This window comes from Bombina bombina, chromosome 4, assembly GCF_027579735.1.
Source record: "Bombina bombina isolate aBomBom1 chromosome 4, aBomBom1.pri, whole genome shotgun sequence".
Lineage (NCBI taxonomy): Eukaryota > Metazoa > Chordata > Amphibia > Anura > Bombinatoridae > Bombina > Bombina bombina.
Window position 1 is genome coordinate 565,234,357 of NC_069502.1, and position 20,930 is coordinate 565,255,286.

Sequence of the window (20,930 nt, forward strand, 5' to 3'; positions counted from 1 at the left end):
CTAGTAGGCTGGCGTCTGTTGTTACAATTGTCCAATCTGGTCTGCTGAATGGCATCCCCCTGGACAGATGTGGCCGAGAAAGCCACCATAGAAGAGAATTTCTGGTCTCTTGATCCAGATTCAGAGTAGGGGACAAATCTGAGTAATCCCCATTCCACTGACTTAGCATGCACAATTGCAGCAGTCTGAGATGTAGGCGTGCAAAGGGTACTATGTCCATTGCCGCTACCATTAAGCCGATTACCTCCATGCATTGAGCCACTGACGGGTGTTGAATGGAATGAAGGACACGGCAAGCATTTTGAAGCTTTGTTAACCTGTCTTCTGTCAGGTAGATCTTCATTTCTACAGAATCTATAAGAGTCCCCAAGAAGGGAACTCTTGCGAGTGGAAAGAGAACTTTTCTCTTCGTTCACCTTCCACCCATGCGACCTTAGAAATGCCAGTACTAACTCTGTATGAGACTTGGCAGTTTGAAAGCTTGACGCTTGTATCAGAATGTCGTCTAGGTACGGAGCCACCGAAATTCCTCGCGGTCTTAGTACCGCCAGAAGAGCGCCCAGAACCTTTGTGAAGATTCTTGGAGCCGTAGCCAATCCGAATGGAAGAGCTACAAACTGGTAATGCCTGTCTAGGAAGGCAAACCTTAGATACCGGTAATGATCTTTGTGAATCGGTATGTGAAGGTAAGCGTCCTTTAAATCCACTGTGGTCATGTACTGACCCTTTTGGATCATGGGTAAGATTGTCCGAATAGTTTCCATTTTGAACGATGGAACTCTTAGGAATTTGTTTAAGATCTTTAAATCCAAGATTGGTCTGAAGGTTCCTTCTTTCTTGGGAACCACAAACAGATTTGAGTAAAACCCCTGTCCGTGCTCCGACCGCGGAACCGGGTGGATTACTCCCATTAGCAAAAGATCTTGTACACAGCGTAGAAACGCCTCTTTCTTTATTTGGTTTGTTGACAACCTTGAAAGATGAAATCTCCCTTTTGGGGGAGAGATTTTGAAGTCCAGAAGATATCCCTGAGATATGATCTCTAACGCCCAGGGATCCTGGACATCTCTTGCCCAAGCCTGGGCGAAGAGAGAAAGTCTGCCCCCCACTAGATCCGTTCCCAGATCGGGGGCCCTCAATTCATGCTGTCTTAGGGGCAGCAGCAGGTTTTCTGGCCTGCTTGCCCTTGTTCCAGGACTGGTTAGGTTTCCAGCCTTGTCTGTAGCGAGCAACAGCTCCTTCCTGTTTTGGTGCAGAGGAAGTTGATGCTGCTCCTGCCTTGAAGTTACGAAAGGCACGAAAATTAGACTGTCTAGCCCTAGGTTTGGCTCTGTCTTGAGGCAGGGCATGGCCTTTACCTCCTGTAATGTCAGCGATAATTTCTTTCAAACCGGGCCCGAATAAGGTCTGCCCTTTGAAAGGTATGTTAAGTAATTTAGATTTAGAAGTAACATCAGCTGACCAGGATTTTAGCCACAGTGCTCTACGTGCCTGAATGGCGAATCCGGAATTCTTAGCCGTAAGTTTAGTTAAATGTACTACGGCATCTGAAATAAATGAATTAGCTAGCTTAAGGGTTTTAAGCTTATTTGAAATCTCATCTATAGTTATCGAGTCAAGAGTCTCTTCCAGAGACTCGGACCAAAATGCGGCCGCAGCCGTGACAGACGCAATACATGCAAGGGGTTGCAATATAAAACCTTGTTGAACAAACATTTTCTTAAGGTAACCCTCTAATTTTTTATCCATTGGATCTGAAAAGGCACAGCTATCCTCCCCCGGAATAGTGGTACGCTTAGCCAGAGTAGAAACCGCTCCCTCCACCTTAGGGACCATCTGCCATAAGTCCCGTGTGGTGGCGTCTATTGGAAACATTTTTCTAAATACAGGAGGGGGGAAAAGGGTACACCGGGCCTATCCCACTCCTTAGTAATTATCTCTGTAAGCCTCTTAGGTATAGGAAATACGTCAGTACTCGCTGGTACTGCATAGTATCTATCCAGCCTACATAATTTCTCTGGGATTGCAACGGTGTTACAATCATTCAGAGCCGCTAATACCTCCCCTAGCAGTACACTGAGGTTTTCTAGTTTAAACTTAAAATTTGAAATGTCTGAATCCACTCTATTTGGATCAGATCCGTCACCTGCAGATTGAAGCTCTCCGTCCTCATGTTCTGCAAATTGTGACGCAGTATCTGACATGGCCCTATTATTATCAGCGCACTCTGTTCTCACCCCAGAGTGATCTCGCTTACCTCTAAGTTCTGGTAAATTAGACAAAACTTCAGTCATAACATTAGCCATGTCCTGTAGTGTGATTTGTAATGGCCGCCCTGAAGTACTCGGCGTTACAATATCACGCACCTCCCGAGCGGGAGATGCAGGTACTGACACGTGAGGCAAGTTAGTCGGCATAACTTCCCCCTCGTTGTTTGGTGAATGATGTTCAATTTGTACAGATTGACTTTTATTTAAAGTAGCATCAATGCAATTAGTACATAAATTTCTATTGGGCTCCACCTTGGCTTTTGCACATATAGCACAGAGATATTCCTCTGAGTCAGACATGTTTAACAAACTAGCAATTAAACTAGCAAGCTTGGAAATACTTTTCAACTCAATTTACAAGTAATATGAAAAATGCACTGTGCCTTTAAGAAGCACAGAAAAAAAACTGACAGTTGAATAACAATGAAGCGGAGAAATTATAAAAACTAAATTTTTCCCGGTAAAGGCATAAATTTAGCAAAGGATTGCCCCCATTAGCAATGGATAACTAACCCTTAATAGCAGAAAAAAATGTAAACGTTTTTTTATCACAGTCAAAGCACAATCTCACAGGTCTGCTGTGAGTGATTACCTCCCTCCAAATAATTTTTGAAGACCCTTGAGCTCTGTAGAGACGATCCGGATCATGCAGGGAGAGAAACAGACTTGTGACTGAATTTCTGATGCGTAGCAAAAGCGCCAAAATAGGCCCCTCCCCCTCACACACAGCAGTGAGGGAAGTTCAGTAAACTGTCTTAAATTAAAATAAACGACAGCCAAGTGGAAAAACAGTGCCCAAAACAATTTTTCACCCAGTACCTCAGATAATTAAACGATTTAACATGCCAGCAAAACGTTTAAAATCAAATAATATGAAATGTCATTAAACAGCCTGCTGCTAGACGTTCCCACTGCAAGTTAGGCTAAAAGTTATATGCATATAGTATTATCCCAGTGAAGTGCCATTCCCCAGAATACTGAAGTGTAAACATATATACATAACAGCCTGATACCAGTTGCTACTACTGCATTTAAGGCTGAACTTACATTATATCGGTATTGGCAGTATTTTCTCAGTCAATTCCATTCCTCAGAAAATAATATACTGCAACATAACTCTTTGCAGGTGAACCTGCCCGCTGTCCCCTGATCTGAAGTTTACCTCACTCCTCAGAATGGCCGAGAACAGCAAAATGAATCTTAGCTACGCCGTCTAAAATCATCCAAAAACTCAGGTAGATTCTTCTTCAAATTCTACCTGAGAAGGAACAACACACTCCGGTGCTGTTTTAAAATAACAAACTTTTGATTGAAGATATAAAAACTAAGTATAATCACCACAGTCCTCTCACACATCCTATCAATTAGTTGGGTGCAAGAGAATGACTGGGTGTGACGTAGAGGGGAGGAGCTATATAGCAGCTCTGCTTGGGTGATCCTCTTGCACTTCCTGTTGGGGAGGAGTTAATATCCCAGAAGTAATGATGACCCGTGGACTGACTACACTTAACAGGAGAAAAGGGGATTATCTATCTTTTTTAAGCAACACAAATTCTGGTGTTGATTGTCCCTTTAAAGAGACACTTTTATATACACCATTATGAACAATTTTTATAAAATGCACATTTTGTGGAAGTTAACCCCCCAAAAAAACAAAGGTCTTCAATTAGCTTTTCTTTCATTTATTAAAATTGTTAAACAAAATATGTAACTAGTCTCCAACACTACCATTTCAGACAGTACTTGGGGACAAATTTTAAAGCACAAGGAATTATACTATTGCATCTAAAGTACACAAGCAATACATTCTTAAGCACTGCAAACACAAATACAATTAATTTCATGCTAAACCATATTTTCAGCTAAAGAATATTTGAAAAAAAAAAAAAAAAAAAATGGATAATGAAAACAAAATTCCGCAGGTGCATTAAAACACCAAACCACTTACAAAATCTTGCATATATTGAATGGCAAATTATCATTTAATGTTTCTGAAAATATTTAGGTAATAGGCATCCGTCATTTGTATCAAAAGGCATATACCTATACTACATGACAAAGGTTGCTACAAATAATTCATTAACAGAGTTAACAAAACCTTTTTTTGCTATATAAAAAGTTCACATATCCAAGTAACCATTCTTTACTACCCCTTTCACATTGATTAGCAACAAAACACTGTCTAAACATAAAAAATATAGAATTGCATTTGTATGGGGGGGAAAAAAAAACAAACAAAAAAAACACACACACACTAGGGGCCATAGGAGTAAAGAATACTGATGTTTTCTGTTTATTCAATTTGAGCTTTATTAAAAACATATGCCCCACTTAAATTTCTCAAAAATGTCATTTATATGCTATCTTATACATTAAGATACACTAGGAAGCCTGAATGATATGACCAGCTCCTTGGCAGATTAGAGATGTGCAACGCATAGTGTACGAATGCTCAGCGTTCCTCTCTATAGCAATGCGTTTTAGAGTGATCCTAATCATCATCAGATCCAGACTGCCGACTGCTGTTTTTGCCCTTGTAACACCAGGATCTCGACCTCGAGCGAGAGCGGGAACGTCTAGCTGCTTCCTTTTGTGACACAGAGTTGGAATTCTTTTTGTGGGGAGATTTTGATGGAGATTTTGATGTAGAGCCTGACCGCCTCTGACCAGATCGAGACTTTCGCCCAGAGCTAGACTGCTTAGGTGGGGAACGAGAAGGAGACTTCTCGGGCGATTTGGAGCGTCCTTTGGACAATGAATGCTTTTGTGGTGTTCTTGAACGTCTCGGAGGTGTCCTTGAGCGGGACTTTGAATGGCTGTAAGAATGCCTCCTGTGTTTTGACCTGAAAAGACAGCATAAGAATGTAAATACAATATTTTGTCATAATTATAGCTTTTAAAAAAAATAAACATCCTAGAAATGTGTAAACATTGTAAGATAATGCAATGTGCATTAATTCTGCGTATAATTCACCTCTGCAAATTATTATATTTCCACGCCTCCAGAGAGGCTGTAAGTAAATCTAATTTACTGCTATACTCTACAGCAACTCCTCATTTAAACTCAGACTTTGTGGCCACAGAAAAGTTAATTATAAAAAGAGCACTGGACTGTTCATGCTTCTTTTAATAAAAAAAGTCTAGGGGCCCGATTACTTTTGAGCACAAGAATGCAAGTGTAATGGACTTGCGTTCAAAGAAACAATGTTAATGCTCCTTAAAAGAATAGTCTACCCATTCCCCAGCTTTGCACAATCAACATTGTTATATTAATATACTTTATAACATTAAAACCTCAAATTTTCTGCCAGTTTCTAATCCTATGCAGGGCGCCTCTTTTCTCATCTTTTTACAGCCAGACAGTGCTAGTTCTCGTGTGCCATATAGATAACATTGTCACTCCTGTGAAGTTATTTATGAAGCAGTCCTTATTGGCTAAAATGCAAATCTGTAAAAAGCACCGACATAAAGGCGCAGTCTGCAGAGGCTTAGATACAACATAAGAGAGTTTAAAAAAGTATATTAATATGTGTTGGTTAAGCAAAAATGAGGAATGGGTAATAAGGTGATTATTTTTTAAACAAAACATTTCCAGTATACTGCCGCTTTAAAATTTGGAGTTTTGCGTTACAAAAACCCAAAATTTATGTTTACCCAATATATTAATTTCTTTCATGGTGGCAAGAGTACACTATGCATAGTGTGGGATTCAACTCCAGGCCACTATGAGAAGGCAAAGATTACAAAAACTTTCAAGAACACTTCCTCCCACCTCACAGGTTTACTAGTTGTACATAATGGCAAAGAAAGGACAAAGCAGTGAGGAAAACGTATCAGGCAAGCATAAATGTTTTTTTTCATAAGGCAGTGAGAGTCCATGATCCATTACGCATGGTAACTAATAAACAAGCAGTGGAGTTCATAAGTAATTTAGGGTGGAAAAGACAGGCACCTATTTTTCAGACACTGCGGTCTGGAGAGAACCACCATCTTCACCTGCCTCCTTGACTAGGCAAAGAAAAAAAAAAAAAATTATGCTTACCTGATAAATTTATTTCTCGACATGGTGAGTCCACAGATCATCATCAATTACTGTTGGGAACCAATACCCAAGCTAGAGGACACAGATGATATGGGAGGGCAAGACAGGTAACCTAAACAGAAGGTACCACTGCCTGAAGAACCTTTCTCCCAAAAGAAACCTCAGTCGAGGCAAAAGTATCACATTTTATAGAATTTACAACAAAAGAACAAGGAAGACCATCGAAGCCTTACAAATCTTTCCAACAAAGACCTCATTCTTGGAAGCCCAAGAAAAAGACACCGCCCTGGTGGAATGAGTTGTAAATCTCTCAGGAGGCTGCTATCAAGCAGTCTCATAAGCTAAACAACAAATACTTCTTAACCAGAAAGAAGAAAAATGGCAGCAGCTTTCTGACTTTAACTTTACCAGAAAGCAAACAAACAAAGCAAAGGACCGACTAAAGTCCTTGAATCCTGGAAATAGAACTTAATATTACGCACAACGACTAAGTTGTATAATAAACGTTCCTTATTAGAAAAAGGATTAGGATAGAAATAAGGAAACCAATCTCGTGATTAATATTCCAGTCCGAAACGTAACATGAAATCCAACCCTCCAGGTGGATTCAATCCCATGACCTCCTGCACACAAAACGGAAGCTAACCACCAAGCTACAGCAGCGCTAGCCCAAACTGGGTACGGAGAACTGCCTTATCTGAATGAAAAATAAGATAAGGAGAATCCCACTGCAAACAGAGTTCAGAACTCTGAGCCTATGCATTCTGTAGATATTAAGTTATTATCTTCTGCTCGAACGGAGCCTGTTGTAAAACTTTAAGAACAAGGTTAAGACTCCCAGATGGAGCAACTGATGTAAACACAGGCCTGATTCTGACCAATGCTTAACAAAATATTGTACCTCTGGCACGCCCACCTGACGGTTGCGTAGCAGATTGAAAGAGCAAAAATCTGACCCTAGAGGGTACTGACAGATAACCCCTTCTCAAGGCCATCCTGAGGAAAGGATATAATCCTTGGAATCCTCCTGTAAACTCACATTAAAGCTATTTACACCATATCTTAAGGAAATCCCTCTAGTAACAGGCTTACGAGCCTAAACCATGGTCTCAATAACCGATTCTGAAAATCCACGCTTGTCAAGAGTTCAATCTCCAAGCAGACAGCTTTCTAGAAACAATATTCAGGTGAAGGAAGGGCACCTGAAGCAGAAAGTCCTTCCTGAGAGATAGTCTCCACAAGGTAGGGACATTTCCACTAGATCTGCGAGGCCATGCAGGAGCTCTAAGAATCCCTGATGCTCTCTCCTGCTTGATCCAAGCGACTACTCACAGCAAGAGAGCAAACAGAGGAAACAGACATGCCAACCTGAAGTTCCAAGGAACTGCCAGAGCATCGATCAGAAAGGCTTGAGGGTCCCGACGAGATGCCATCAGATCCCCCATTTGGTCGATAACCCTGAGAACACTTCTGGATGGAGTTCCCACTCCCCGGAATGAAAAATATGTCTGCTCAGAAAATTCACTCCCAATTGTCCCTGGGATGTGGATGATAGACAACCTCTGTGAGCCTCCGCCCACAGAAAGATCCGAGCCACCTCTTACACAGCAATGAGGAGAGTTGACTCCTAACGATCCAGGATCCCTGCACTGTTAACGAGTCCCAGAACTATCCACCAGCCCAGCAGGAAGGCGTCCATGGACACGTCACCCAGGAATGTCTCCAGAAGGCACGCCCTGATACATATGCTCCTGAGAAACCTCAAGAGAGACTTGATGACTGATCTAGATCTATCCACCGAGACAGATCCTGGAATTCTTCATATTGTGGAGCCAAGGGAAAGAGGTGTATGGAACCATCCGGCCAATGTCATACTGAGAGGAAAATTCAACTGCAGCAAAATCTTAACCTCCACCCAACTGGGTGTAAGAGTTAACTTATCTACTGGACCACTACAACATGCTGGTGGCCGGAGAGAAATGAGCACAGGAAAAATCCTCGATTTCCTAGATAGAGAATCTACAAAGGTCCCCAGTAAACCACCCTAGTAGATGGAGCTAGGAGATTCAGACCATTTCCCATCCATGGGAAAGAAAATTGGACCAGATCTCGAGAAAAAGGACTACTTGAAAGATGGGTGACACCGGAACCAATATTGTCCAGAAAAACACCCTTGCACTATCCCAGGACCTAAAATCCTTCTTGGATGTGCAAAAGTAAGAAACTTGAGAAGATTAACTCATGGGCACAGAAACATACATCCTTCAGGTCTATGTTCTTATGTACAGAACCTCTAGAACCATGGAGAATGGACACTACTTAGGTCAGAACCTGAATTTTTTTAGGAAAATTCCTAGATCCTATTTCCAGGCTGGAACCGAAACTTTGAGAGGAATGTCCAGAACCCAGTTCAAGGAATGTCTCAACATACCCAGAATGCAGATACCTGGGGAGAAATCTGTCGAAGGAAGAAAAGGAAAACTTTCCTTTAGTCTTATTCTCTAGAAGAATAGTAGAAAAATCCTTTAAACCCTTAAGGTCAGAGGAATCAGATCAAATCCAGACAAGGACCATCCTTGAAAGGAAAACATCAGAAGCGTGGATTTAGAGGAAGCATTTGAAACTGCAATCGCAGAACTAAAGCCTAGGCTGTACCACCAAGCCACAGGTAGGCTTCTCAGCTGATCCAGATGGATTTCAGACCCAAGCTCGGCGGGCTAGTACAGCAAGTCTAATTAGACAAACATTGCTCTAAATGAACCATAAACCTCCAGCTTCTTATCCAAGGATCCGTAAAGGAGTAACTACCCTCCCCTGAGGATTGAGTCATATTAGAAAATGAGCCCATGTATCATGAGAAGAACAGCTATACTTCCCAGGGATTGAAGAGCTCCTAGCCAGAGCAGGAATGGTCCCTACTACTTAAGGCACCATGCTTTACTTCCAAGTACTAACCAAGCCTGACCCTGCTTAGCTTCCGAAATCATACGAGATCAGGTGCATTCAGGGTGGAGAGGCCGTAGGCTCCTCAATTCCCGAGAAAAATCTAGCATTGTCTGGGACAAGAAAAAACTTCCAGAGTAATCATAGTATTTATTAAGTTTACTAGATTCTTAGGATTGACAACGCCAATGTAACAGTCGTTCCATTGTAGCCAAAACCTCCTTAAACAATACACGAAGGTGTTAAGCTTAAAACTGAAGGATACTACAGTATCAAATAAAGGAATTATACTGTCCGAATTTGAGATTTCACCCTCAGAGGCTACTAACATATCCACTTCAGACATATGAGGAAGAACCACCTGTGAGGCAGTAGGCAGAACAGAAACCTTACCAACAGATTCTCAAATATTCCTCTTGCGATTTCCCTTAGTAAGGAAAAGCAGATGATACCACAGATACCGCCAGATACCAATGTAGCAAATTCTGCAGGCAAACAATTTCTCCAGGAGATTGAGGAACCACAGGGCACTGCATGCAACGCCATAAAAGGATTAGGACTTTGAGGAGAAAGCTGTGGCAATGCCTGAACTGCATGAACCTGAGAGACATGAAGCTATCTCAAAATAAAAATACTATAATCTTTAATGTACATTTCAAACAAAAAGACAAATAAGTGCTATCACTGTAAATTGCCCTGTGTTTAGGCTACACACTATAATATATATATATTTATTTATTAACAATGAATTAAAAACAGATTAATGCATCCTGTCTGAACTCACATGATCACTGTGTTACATGTAGAAAAGTAGTCATAGTGTGCAGCCGGCTTAATAAACATAAGTACTCAGGTTTGAAAAATAGCTGATTATATGTTCTTTTATGACATTGACTGTAGAAATCTCAACTGCAGCTATGAACAAATGCTATCCACAGAACAGAATAGTCTCAAGTACAATGAGACTCTTAAACAAGACTGCCGCTCCCTTCTCACGTCGGAGGAGCCGGGTCACATGATCACTACGGAAGCAGCCAAAAATGGTGCCGCTCCGATACGGAACAAGGAGTCAGTGAGCAACAGACTAATGGCGCTCATACTCCCGCTCTATGAATATGAAACTAGCTAAGCTCCAGATTGCCTGCCCAGGACCTAAAGCGAGGTTGGTAAAAACCGACTAGTTTGACCACTGATTACGTTACGCTCTCCCATTTCTGAAATGCACACACACAACCTCCAAAGACTAAAGCGAGATCAGTAACAACCGAATAGCTTTCACTCGCAATACCATTAAAGGGACACCAAAGGGTACCCAAAAATTATTTCGTGATTCAGATTGAGCATGAAATTTTAAGCAACTTTCTAATTTACTCCTATTATCAAATTTTCTTCATTCTCTTGGTATCTTTATTTGAAATGCAAGAATGTAAGTTTAGATACCGGCCCATTTTTGGTGAACAACCTGGGTTGTCCTTGCTGATTGGTGGATAAATCCATCCACCAATAAAAAAGTGCTGTCCAGAGGTCTGAAACAAAAAAAAAAAAGCTTAGATGCCTTCTTTTTCAAATGATAGCAAGAGAACGAAGAAAAATTAATAGGAGTAAATTAGAAAGTTGCTTAAAATTGCATGCTCTTTCTGAATCACAAAAGAAAATTTTTGGGTACAGTGTCCCTTTAAGCAGGACAGAGTATAGAAAATCGCATAGTGACCCCAAACATAACAGGCATCAGCCTCCTCTGTATAGATCTCTTAGGACAGCTTCAAACCTGGGATAAACATGACATAGTTCAGTTCTCTGCTGGGGTAGACACCAGCAGAATATCTTAACAAAAAAATATGACTGAAAAACTGACCCCTCAGATTGTCATCTGCAATCAATTAACCCCTTCATCTCTAATAAAGGGAAAAAGTCTCTCGCCAAAGTCACATTAAGTGCCACATTAATGTCCCCATAAAAACTTTGCAGGAATCCCAAAGTGCCTCTTTTAAACACCCAACCAGGAAGATAAATGGCACTTACCTGAATCTAGCCGTCCGACAGGACAGCTTACCACCTAGCTTGAGAGGACTCCGCTCCCCACATAGGCCTGTAGAAAAAAAGAAAGATCAGAATAAACTTATTCTGGCTTTCTGTACTAGGGCAGCAGAGTGTTAGGAACTTGTAGGGTGGGCCTTGCTGCATTTTCCTAACTGCTTTAAAGTCACCACTGCCCTACTGAAGAGGCTAACGTCTTGAAAGGAAAGATCAGAGCTAGCCTGCTCTGATTTTCAAAATAATAAAATCTTGATTGAAGTCAGACACTAAAATTTTACCTCCTCCTTGCACTGAAGGCAAAGAGAATGACTAGGGTTTGCGGGAAGTGATACTTAAAAGCTCTGCTGTGGTGCTCTTTGCCTCCTCCTGCTGACCAGGAGTAATATTCCCAACAGTAATTGATGATGATCCGTGGACTCACTGTGTCATTAGAAAGAAATACTGATATGGAAACAGGAGGAGGGATATTAAAGCTCTTGCTGAAGGGTGTCTTTGCCTCCTCCTGGTTGCCAGGTGGACTCTCACCAACTTAAAGGGACATAACACAATTTTTTCCTTCAGGATTCAGATAGAAAATAACATTTGAAACAACTTTTTAATTTACTTCTATTATATTTTCTTCATTTTCTTGTTATCCTTATTTGAAAAGCAGAAATGTAAGCTCAAGAGTGTGCACGTGTCTGCAGAACTATATAGCAGCAGTTTTGCAACATTGTTATACATTAGCTGGAGCACAAGATGGCAGCACTATTTCCTGACATGTAGGACTTCAGGAATGTGCATGCTATCTACCTAGGTATCTCCTCAACAAAGAACATGAGAATGAAATACATTTGATAATAGAAGTAAATTGGAAACTTTTTCAAAATTGTATTCTCCATCTGAATCATGAAAGAAAATGTTTGGGATTAATTTCCTTTTAAGAAAGAAAAGACTGGTTTGAGAAAGAGCTCTTTGGAATATTGATTCTTCAGCCATGATTGCTAACAAAAGTTTGTTGGTATGAGATATTACTAAAAGGTAAAAAGATGAAACCTGTACCAAGACATTGTCCAGGTATTGAGCCACCAAAATACCTTGAGTTCGTATTACAGACAAGAGCGTTCCCAGAACTTTTAAAAATTCTGAGCGCAGTAGTCAGACCAAATGGAAGTACAACAAACTCAAAATGTTTACCCAGGAAGGCAAAACTAAGGAACTGATAATCCTTGTGGATAGGGATATGAAGGTACTCATCCTTGAAATCTATGTTGGATACTGCCCTTGTTTAACAAGGGGAAGACTAGTCTGAATGGTGTCCAATTTGAAAGCGAGTAGGAACCCTGATAAATTTCTTTAGAGATTTCAAATCCAGAATTGACCTGAAAGTTGCCTATGAAAGGATTGGAATAAAAATCCTGGCCTTGTTCTGGTATTGGAACAGGAACTTACTCATCAGTTCTAGATCCCGAACACAATGAAAAAAAGGCTGGAGCCTTTACATGCTCCTTGGGAACATGAGACAGAAGAAACCTTCCTCTAGGGGGTCTTGATATGATCCAGCACAGATTGAGACCAAGCCTTCTGAAGAAGGCACAATCTCCTGCCTAACAAAAGAGGATCTGGATTGGGGCCCACCTTCATGCAGACTTAGAGGAAAAAAGCTTAGAGTGTTTAGCCTTATTCCAGGTAGAATTAGATTTCCCAGAAGAATCTTGCCCTTGTGAAGAAAAAGGACCTTTGATTGACGAAAGGAACAAAAACGATTAAGTCTATTCTTTCCCTTAGATTTCTTGTCTTGAGGGATAAGATTGTTAACCTCCAGTCAAAGTAGATATGATAGCATCTAGACCAGGTCCAAATTAAATCTTCCCTCGAAAAGTAAGAGCTAACAGACTAAAACTTTAAAAACCATGTCAGCCAACCAATATATTTGAGTTACAATTCTCTACTTGTCAAAACAGATAACGCAATGTTTTTGGCATTGATTCTGATAACCAACAATAGCATCAAAGATTAAAGCATTTGCTAACCTAATAAGTTTCAGGCGATGTTGAAAATCAACAGAATCACAAAATATCCATTTGGATAAATTATCACACCAAAGAGTCAAAGCTGCTGCCACGCAAGCAATAGTAATAACTGGTTTGAACAAATAACCCGATAGAAAGGTTTTCCATCCTTTGGGTTTTTAAAACAAGTACTATCTTCTAAAGTGACAGTAGTATCTTTCGGAAGGGTAGAAATGGTGCCATCTACGTTTGATACAGTTTCCCAAAGATCCATACTAGCATTAGGTAGCAGTAGGTAAAGATAACATCTTTTTGAATGCGAAGTTGAATTAAATGGAAGACTTGTTTTGGATCACTTCAGTTATCGCCTCAGGAACAGGACAATTTTCTGGAGTCCTAACAGACCGGTTGATAGTTAAACCCAATTATTTAATATATTTTCTTTTGAGCCCTGTATGCATAAGGTACATTGAACATCTTTGAACTCTTTTAAAGGAGGTGCTATCTTAAATAAGAGGAATTTACAAAAAATACATTTGAATAAGTGATCTCTCTAAAGGTTGTAAATTAATGGGGACAGTTCCTGTATGCTGCATTATTGTAGATAATAAAGTAGACCGTATTTTCACTACAAAAAGCACAGTATAATAGGACGCAGGGACAAATGGAAATATGCAGGGACTTAAAAGTTAAAGCTCAATAATAAGGGGGGGGGGGGGGGATCCAATAAGAACCTCTGTTGATATAAAAGTACACAATAGAATATGCACTAAAACAAACCCAGACTCCTGAAAATTAAGCAAAATCTTACCCCTCCTGAAAGGCTATGGAGTAGGCACTACAGTATGTCAGTCTTGGGGCTCTGAAAAAGGCGGCTTTTATGCGGAAGGAAACAAAAAAACAAAAACACTGATGCTTAGCCAAAACCCATATTGTGCAGATGAGAAAAACAAAGAGCGCTACCCCAGAACAGGAGCATGTCACAGTAGCGTGGATCGGCTTCTCCTCCTGTTATGCAGCCAGCACGCTATAAACTGTATGAATAAAACTTATAAAAAAAGGGATAGACAGGAGCGCGAATACAGCCATTATGAAATAAGGGCTGCATACTGAATAAGCATTGTCACTGAAATAACACCGGCTTAGTTGAGAGGACTGAGTAGAATCTAATAGTTTACACTGGAAAATAGTGAGAATTATAAATTTAAGCAAAAATAAAAGTGTTAAAATTTCTTAATTAAGTGTGTACACAAAACAGAAATCCATACTGCCCCCTAATACCCTAATAGTGTCCAGTAACAAATAAAAACACATAAAAAAGGTCTAGTGTGAGAATGTCTGCAATAATTAAAGGGCCAGGAACCTTAACATTTTTATACACATTTAAATTAATCTAATCATAAGGCTATATTCATCTAAGCACAATCCAAATAAAGTTTTTGAAAATATTAAAATTGTTATTTAATTATACCCAAAACTTTCTAGCATCACTGCCATGACGTCCGATTTCTTACAACCTCCAGAAATGTTGGGCGAGGCTTCTCCTCAAATTAACCAAAGAGCTATAATAACCTACATATTAATTTTCAATATTCTCCAGAGAAAGTTTGCCAGCCAGGGGTTGGCATTAAGAAGTAGCCAAGTGGGAGCAGTATAATACTTACTATTACATCAATTTTTGCTATCAAAAGAACAAAATTGCATAATTTAACAAATCTATTTAATGATAAACATTGAAAACTAAATGAGCTAATTTTAACTTAATATTGGCAAATTTTTTAGCCAGGTGGTCAATTACATTCACACATTTGTCTGCTGGGAGAGATGGGGGCAGATTTTACTACTGAAGCCAGTGATGTAGGATAAATGCATCAGCAGCATCACAGTGCACATGCGCATTGACTGTGCGCTCTCCCACATACTGAATCTAGGTTACCCTTTGTGATAGGCTTGCTGTAATGAGTGTCATGGAGGGTTTGCCTATACAGTCCCTGGTAAAACGTTTTGAGAATGACATTAATTTTCACAAACTCTGCTGCCTCAGTTTTTATTATGGCAATTTGCATATACTCCAGAATGCTGTGAAGAGTGATCAGATCAATTGCAATTAATTGCAAAGTCCCTCTTTGCCATGAAAATGAACTTAGTCCCCAAAAAAAAACAATTTCCACTGCATTTTAGCCTTGCCACAAAAGGACCAGCTAACATGTCAGTGATTATCTCATTAACACAGGTGTCAGTGTTGACGAGTACAAGGCTGAAGACCACTATGTCATGCTGATTGAGTTCGAACAACAGACTGAAAGCTTTAAAAAAAGGCGGGTGGTGCTTGAAATCATTGTTCTTCCTCTGTTAACCATGGTAACCTGCAAGGAAACATGAGCAGTCATCATTGCTTTGAACAAAAAGGGATTCACAGGCAAGGATATTGCTGCTTCTAAGACTGCATCTAAATCAACCATTTATCGGATCATCAAGAAATTCAAGGAGAGAGGTTCAATTGTTGTGACAAAGGTTTTAGTGCACCCAAGAAAGTCCAGCAAGCACCAAGCCCGTCTCCTAAAGTTGATTCAGCTGCGGGATCAGGGCACCACCAGTGCAGAGCTTGCTCAGGAATAGCAGCAGGCAGGTGTGAGTGCATCTGCGCACACAGTGAGGCGAAGACTTTTGGAGGATGCCCTGGTGTCAAGCAGGGCGGCAAAGAAGCCACTTCTCTCCAGAAAAAAAGACATCAGGGATAGACTGATATTCTGCAAAAGGTACAGGGATTGGTCTGCTGAGGACTGGGGTAAAGTAATTTTCTCTGATGAATTCCCTTTCCGATTGTTTGGGGCATCCGGAAAAAACTGAATTTATGTTTACCTGATAAATTACTTTCTCCAACGGTGTGTCCGGTCCACGGCGTCATCCTTACTTGTGGGGATATTCTCTTCCCCAACAGGAAATGGCAAAGAGCCCAGCAAAGCTGGTCACATGATCCCTCCTAGGCTCCGCCTTCCCCAGTCATTCGACCGACGTAAAGGAGGAATATTTGCATAGGAGAAATCATATGATACCGTGGTGACTGTAGTTAGAGAAAATAAATCATCAGACCTGATTAAAAAAACCAGGGCGGGCCGTGGACCCGACACACCGTTGGAGAAAGTAATTTATCAGGTAAACATAAATTCTGTTTTCTCCAACATAGGTGTGTCCGGTCCACGGCGTCATCCTTACTTGTGGGAACCAATACCAAAGCTTTAGGACACGGATGATGGGAGGGAGCAAATCAGGTCACCTAGATGGAAGGCACCACGGCTTGCAAAACCTTTCTCCCAAAAATAGCCTCAGAAGAAGCAAAAGTATCAAATTTGTAAAATTTGGCAAAAGTGTGCAGTGAAGACCAAGTCGCTGCCTTACATATCTGATCAACAGAAGCCTCGTTCTTGAAGGCCCATGTGGAAGCCACAGCCCTAGTGGAATGAGCTGTGATTCTTTCAGGAGGCTGCCGTCCGGCAGTCTCATAAGCCAATCTGATGATGCTTTTAAGCCAAAAAGAGAGAGAGGTAGAAGTTGCTTTTTGACCTCTCCTTTTACCAGAATAAACAACAAACAAGGAAGAGGTTTGTCTAAAATCCTTTGTAGCCTCTAAATAGAACTTTAGAGCACTAACTACATCCAAATTGTGCAACAAACGTTCCTTCTTTGAAACTGGATTCGGACACAAAGAAGGCACAACTATCTCCTGGTTAATATTTTTGTTAGAAACAACTTTCGGAAGAAAACCAGGTTTAGTACGCAAAACCACCTTATCTGCATGGAACACCAGATAAGGAGGAGAACACTGCAGAGCAGATAACTCTGAAACTCTTCTAGCAGAAGAAATTGCAACCAAAAACAAAACTTTCCAAGATAATAACTTAATATCTACGGAATGTAAGGGTTCAAACGGAACCCCTTGAAGAACTGAAAGAACTAGATTAAGACTCCAGGGAGGAGTCAAAGGTCTGTAAACAGGCTTGATTCTAACCAGAGCCTGAACAAACGCTTGAACATCTGGCACAGCCGCCAGCTTTTTGTGAAGTAAAACAGGTAAAGCAGAAATCTGTCCCTTCTAAGAACTTGCAGATAATCCTTTCTCCAGACCCTCTTGTAGAAAGGATAGAATCCTAGGAACTTTTACCCTGTTCCATGGGAATCCTTTAGATTCGCACCAACAGATATATTTTTTCCATATTTTATGGTAAATTTTTCTAGTTACAGGCTTTCTAGCCTGAATAAGAGTATCAATGACAGAATCTGAGAACCCACGCTTTGATAAAATCAAGCGTTCAATCTCCAAGCAGTCAGTTGGAGTGATGCCAGATTCGGATGTTCGAACGGACCTTGAACAAGAAGGTCCCGTCTCAAAGGTAGCTTCCATGGTGGAGCCGATGACATATTCACCAGGTCTGCATACCAAGTTCTGCGTGGCCACGCAGGAGCTATCAAGATCACCGAAGCCCTCTCCTGATTTATCCTGGCTACCAGCCTGGGAATGAGAGGAAACGGTGGGAACACATAAGCTAGGTTGAAGGTCCAGGGCGCTACTAGTGCATCTACTAGAGTCGCCTTGGGATCCCTGGATCTGGACCCGTAGCAAGGAACTTTGAAGTTCTGACGAGACGCCATCAGATCCATGCCTGGAATGCCCCATAATTGAGTTATTTGGGCAAAGATTTCCGGATGGAGTTCCCACTCCCCCGGATGAAATGTCTGACGACTCAGAAAATCCGCTTCCCAATTTTCCACTCCTGGGATGTGGATTGCAGACAAGTGGCAGGAGTGAAGCTCCGCCCAGTGAATTACTTTGGTCACTTCTTCCATCGCCAGGGTACTCCTTGTTCCCCCCTGATGGTTGATATATGCAACAGTCATGTTGTCTGATTGAAACCTTATGAATTTGGCCTTTGCTAGCTGAGGCCAAGCCTTGAGAGCATTGAATATCGCTCTCAGTTCCAGAATGTTTATCGGGAGAAGAGATTCTTCCCGAGACCATAGACCCTGAGCTTTCAGGTGTTTCCAGACCGCGCCCCAGCCCACCAGGCTGGCGTCGGTCGTTACAATGACCCACTCTGGTCTTCTGAAGCTCATCCCTTGGGACAGGTTGTCCAGGGTCAGCCACCAACGGAGTGAATCTCTGGTCCTCTGATCTACTTGGATCGTCGGGGACAGATCTGTATAATCCCCATTCCACTGTCTGAGCATGCACAGTTGTAATGGTCTTAGATGAATTCGCGCAAAAGGAACTATGTCCATTGCCGCAACCATCAGACCTATTACTTCCATGCACTGCGCTATGGAAGGAAGAAGAACAGACTGAAGTACTTGACAAGAGCTTAGAAGTTTTGATTTTCTGGCTTCTGTCAGAAAAATCTTCATTTCCAAGGAGTCTATTATTGTTCCCAAGAAGGGAACCCTTGTTGACGGGAATAGAGAACTTTTTTCTACGTTCACTTTCCACCCGTGAGATCTGAGAAAGGCTAGGACAATGTCCGTATGAGCCTTTGCTTGTGGCAGAGACGACGCTTGAATCAGTATGTCGTCCAAGTAGGGTACTACTGCAATGCCCCTTGGCCTTAGCACCGCTAGAAGGGACCCTAGTACCTTTGTGAAAATTCTTGGAGCAGTGGCTAGTCCGAATGGGAGTGCCACAAACTGGTAATGCTTGTCCAGAAAGGCGAATCTTAGGAACCGATGATGTTCCTTGTGGATAGGAATATGTAGATACGCATCCTTTAAATCCACCGTGGTCATGAATTGACCTTCCTGGATGGTAGGAAGAATTGTCCGAATGGTTTCCATCTTGAACGATGGGACCTTGAGAAATTTGTTTAGGATCTTGAGATCCAAAATTGGCCTGAATGTTCCCTCTTTTTTGGGAACTATGAACAGATTGGAGTAAAATACCATCACTTGTTCTCCTAATGTAACAGGATGAATCACTCCCATTTTTAACAGGTCTTCTACACAATGTAAGAATGCCTGTCTTTTTATTTGGTCTGAAGACAATTGAGACCTGTGGAACCTTCCCCTTGGGGGTAGTTCCTTGAATTCCAGGAGATAACCTTGAGAAACTATTTCTAGCACCCAAGGATCCTGAACATCTCTTGCCCAAGCCTGAGCGAAGAGAGAGAGTCTGCCCCCCACCAGATCCGGTCCCGGATCGGGGGCCAGCATCTCATGCTGTCTTGGTAGCTGTAGCGGGCTTCTTGGCCTGCTTACCTTTATTCCAGCCTTGCATCGGTCTCCAGGCTGGCTTGGTTTGAGAAGAATTACCCTCTTGCTTAGAGGATGTAGAATTTGAGGCTGGTCCGTTTCTGCGAAAGGGACGAAAATTTGTTTTATTTTTAGCCTTAAAAGACCGATCCTGAGGAAGGGCGTGGCCCTTTCCCCCAGTGATGTCTGAAATAATCTCTTTCAAGTCAGGGCCAAACAGCGTTTTCCCCTTGAAAGGGATGTTAAGCAATCTGTTCTTGGAGGACACATCCGCCGACCAAGACTTCAGCCAAAGCGCTCTGCGCGCCACAATAGCAAAACCTGAATTTTTCGCCGCTAATCTAGCTAACTGCAAAGTGGCGTCTAAGGTAAAAGAGTTAGCCAACTTAAGTGCTTGAACTCTGCCCATAACCTCCTCATAAGAGGATGCTTGATTGAGCGACTTTTCTAGTTCCTCGAACCAGAAACACGCTGCTGTAGTGACAGGAACAATGCATGAAATTGGTTGTAGAAGGTAACCTTGCTGAACAAATCTTTTTAAGCAAACCCTCTAATTTTTTATCCATAGGATCTTTGAAAGCACAACTATCTTCTATAGGGATAGTGGTGCGTTTGTTTAGAGTAGAAACCGCTCCCTCGACCTTGGGGACTGTCTGCCATAAGTCCTTCCTGGGGTCGACCATAGGAAATAATTTCTTAAATATAGGGGGAGGGACAAAAAGGTATGCCGGGCCTTTCCCATTCTTTATTTACAATGTCCGCCACCCGCTTGGGTATAGGAAAAGCTTCGGGGGGCACCGGGACCTCTAGGAACCTGTCCATCTTACATAATTTCTCTGGAATGACCAAATTGTCACAATCATCCAGAGTAGATAACACCTCCTTAAGCAGAGCGCGGAGATGTTCCAATTTAAATTTAAATGTAATAACGTCAGGTTCAGCTTGTTGAGAAATTTTTCCTGAATCTGAAATTTCTCCCTCAGACAAAACCTCCCTAGCCCCTTCAGACTGGTGTAAGGGCATGTCAGAACCATTATCATCAGCGTCCTCATGCTCTTCAGTATCTAAAACAGAGCAGTCGCGCTTTCGCTGATAAGTGGGCATTTTGGCTAAAATGTTTTTAATAGAATTATCCATTACAGCCGTTAATTGTTGCATAGTAAGGAGGATTGGCGCACTAGATGCACTAGGGGCCTCCTGAGTGGGCAAGACTGGTGAAGACATAGAAGGGGATGATGCAGTACCATGCTTACTCCCCTCACTTAAGGAATCATTTTGGGCAACATTATTATCAGTGGCATCATTGTCCCTACTTTGTTTGTCACATTCATCACATATATTTAAATGGATAGGAACCTTGGCTTCCGAACATACAGAACATCATCTATCTGATAGTTCAGACATGTTAAT

General features: G+C 41.5%; 1 protein-coding gene across 2 annotated transcripts in view; it reads right to left on the bottom strand.

The window, feature by feature from the left end:
• Nucleotides 1-3,936: 3,936 nt before the first annotated feature.
• The window catches only part of SRSF12 (serine and arginine rich splicing factor 12), an 81,049-nt gene continuing 64,055 nt past the window's right edge, over nt 3,937-20,930 (bottom strand). The window contains exon 5 of one of the 2 annotated variants that reach the window (XM_053710534.1): nt 3,937-5,113. In XM_053710534.1, coding sequence (XP_053566509.1) covers nt 4,762-5,113 — 352 coding nt within the window. In that variant the 3' untranslated portion in view covers nt 3,937-4,761. The remainder of the gene's footprint in view (nt 5,114-20,930) is intronic. The other variant, XM_053710533.1, reaches the window with a different exon arrangement.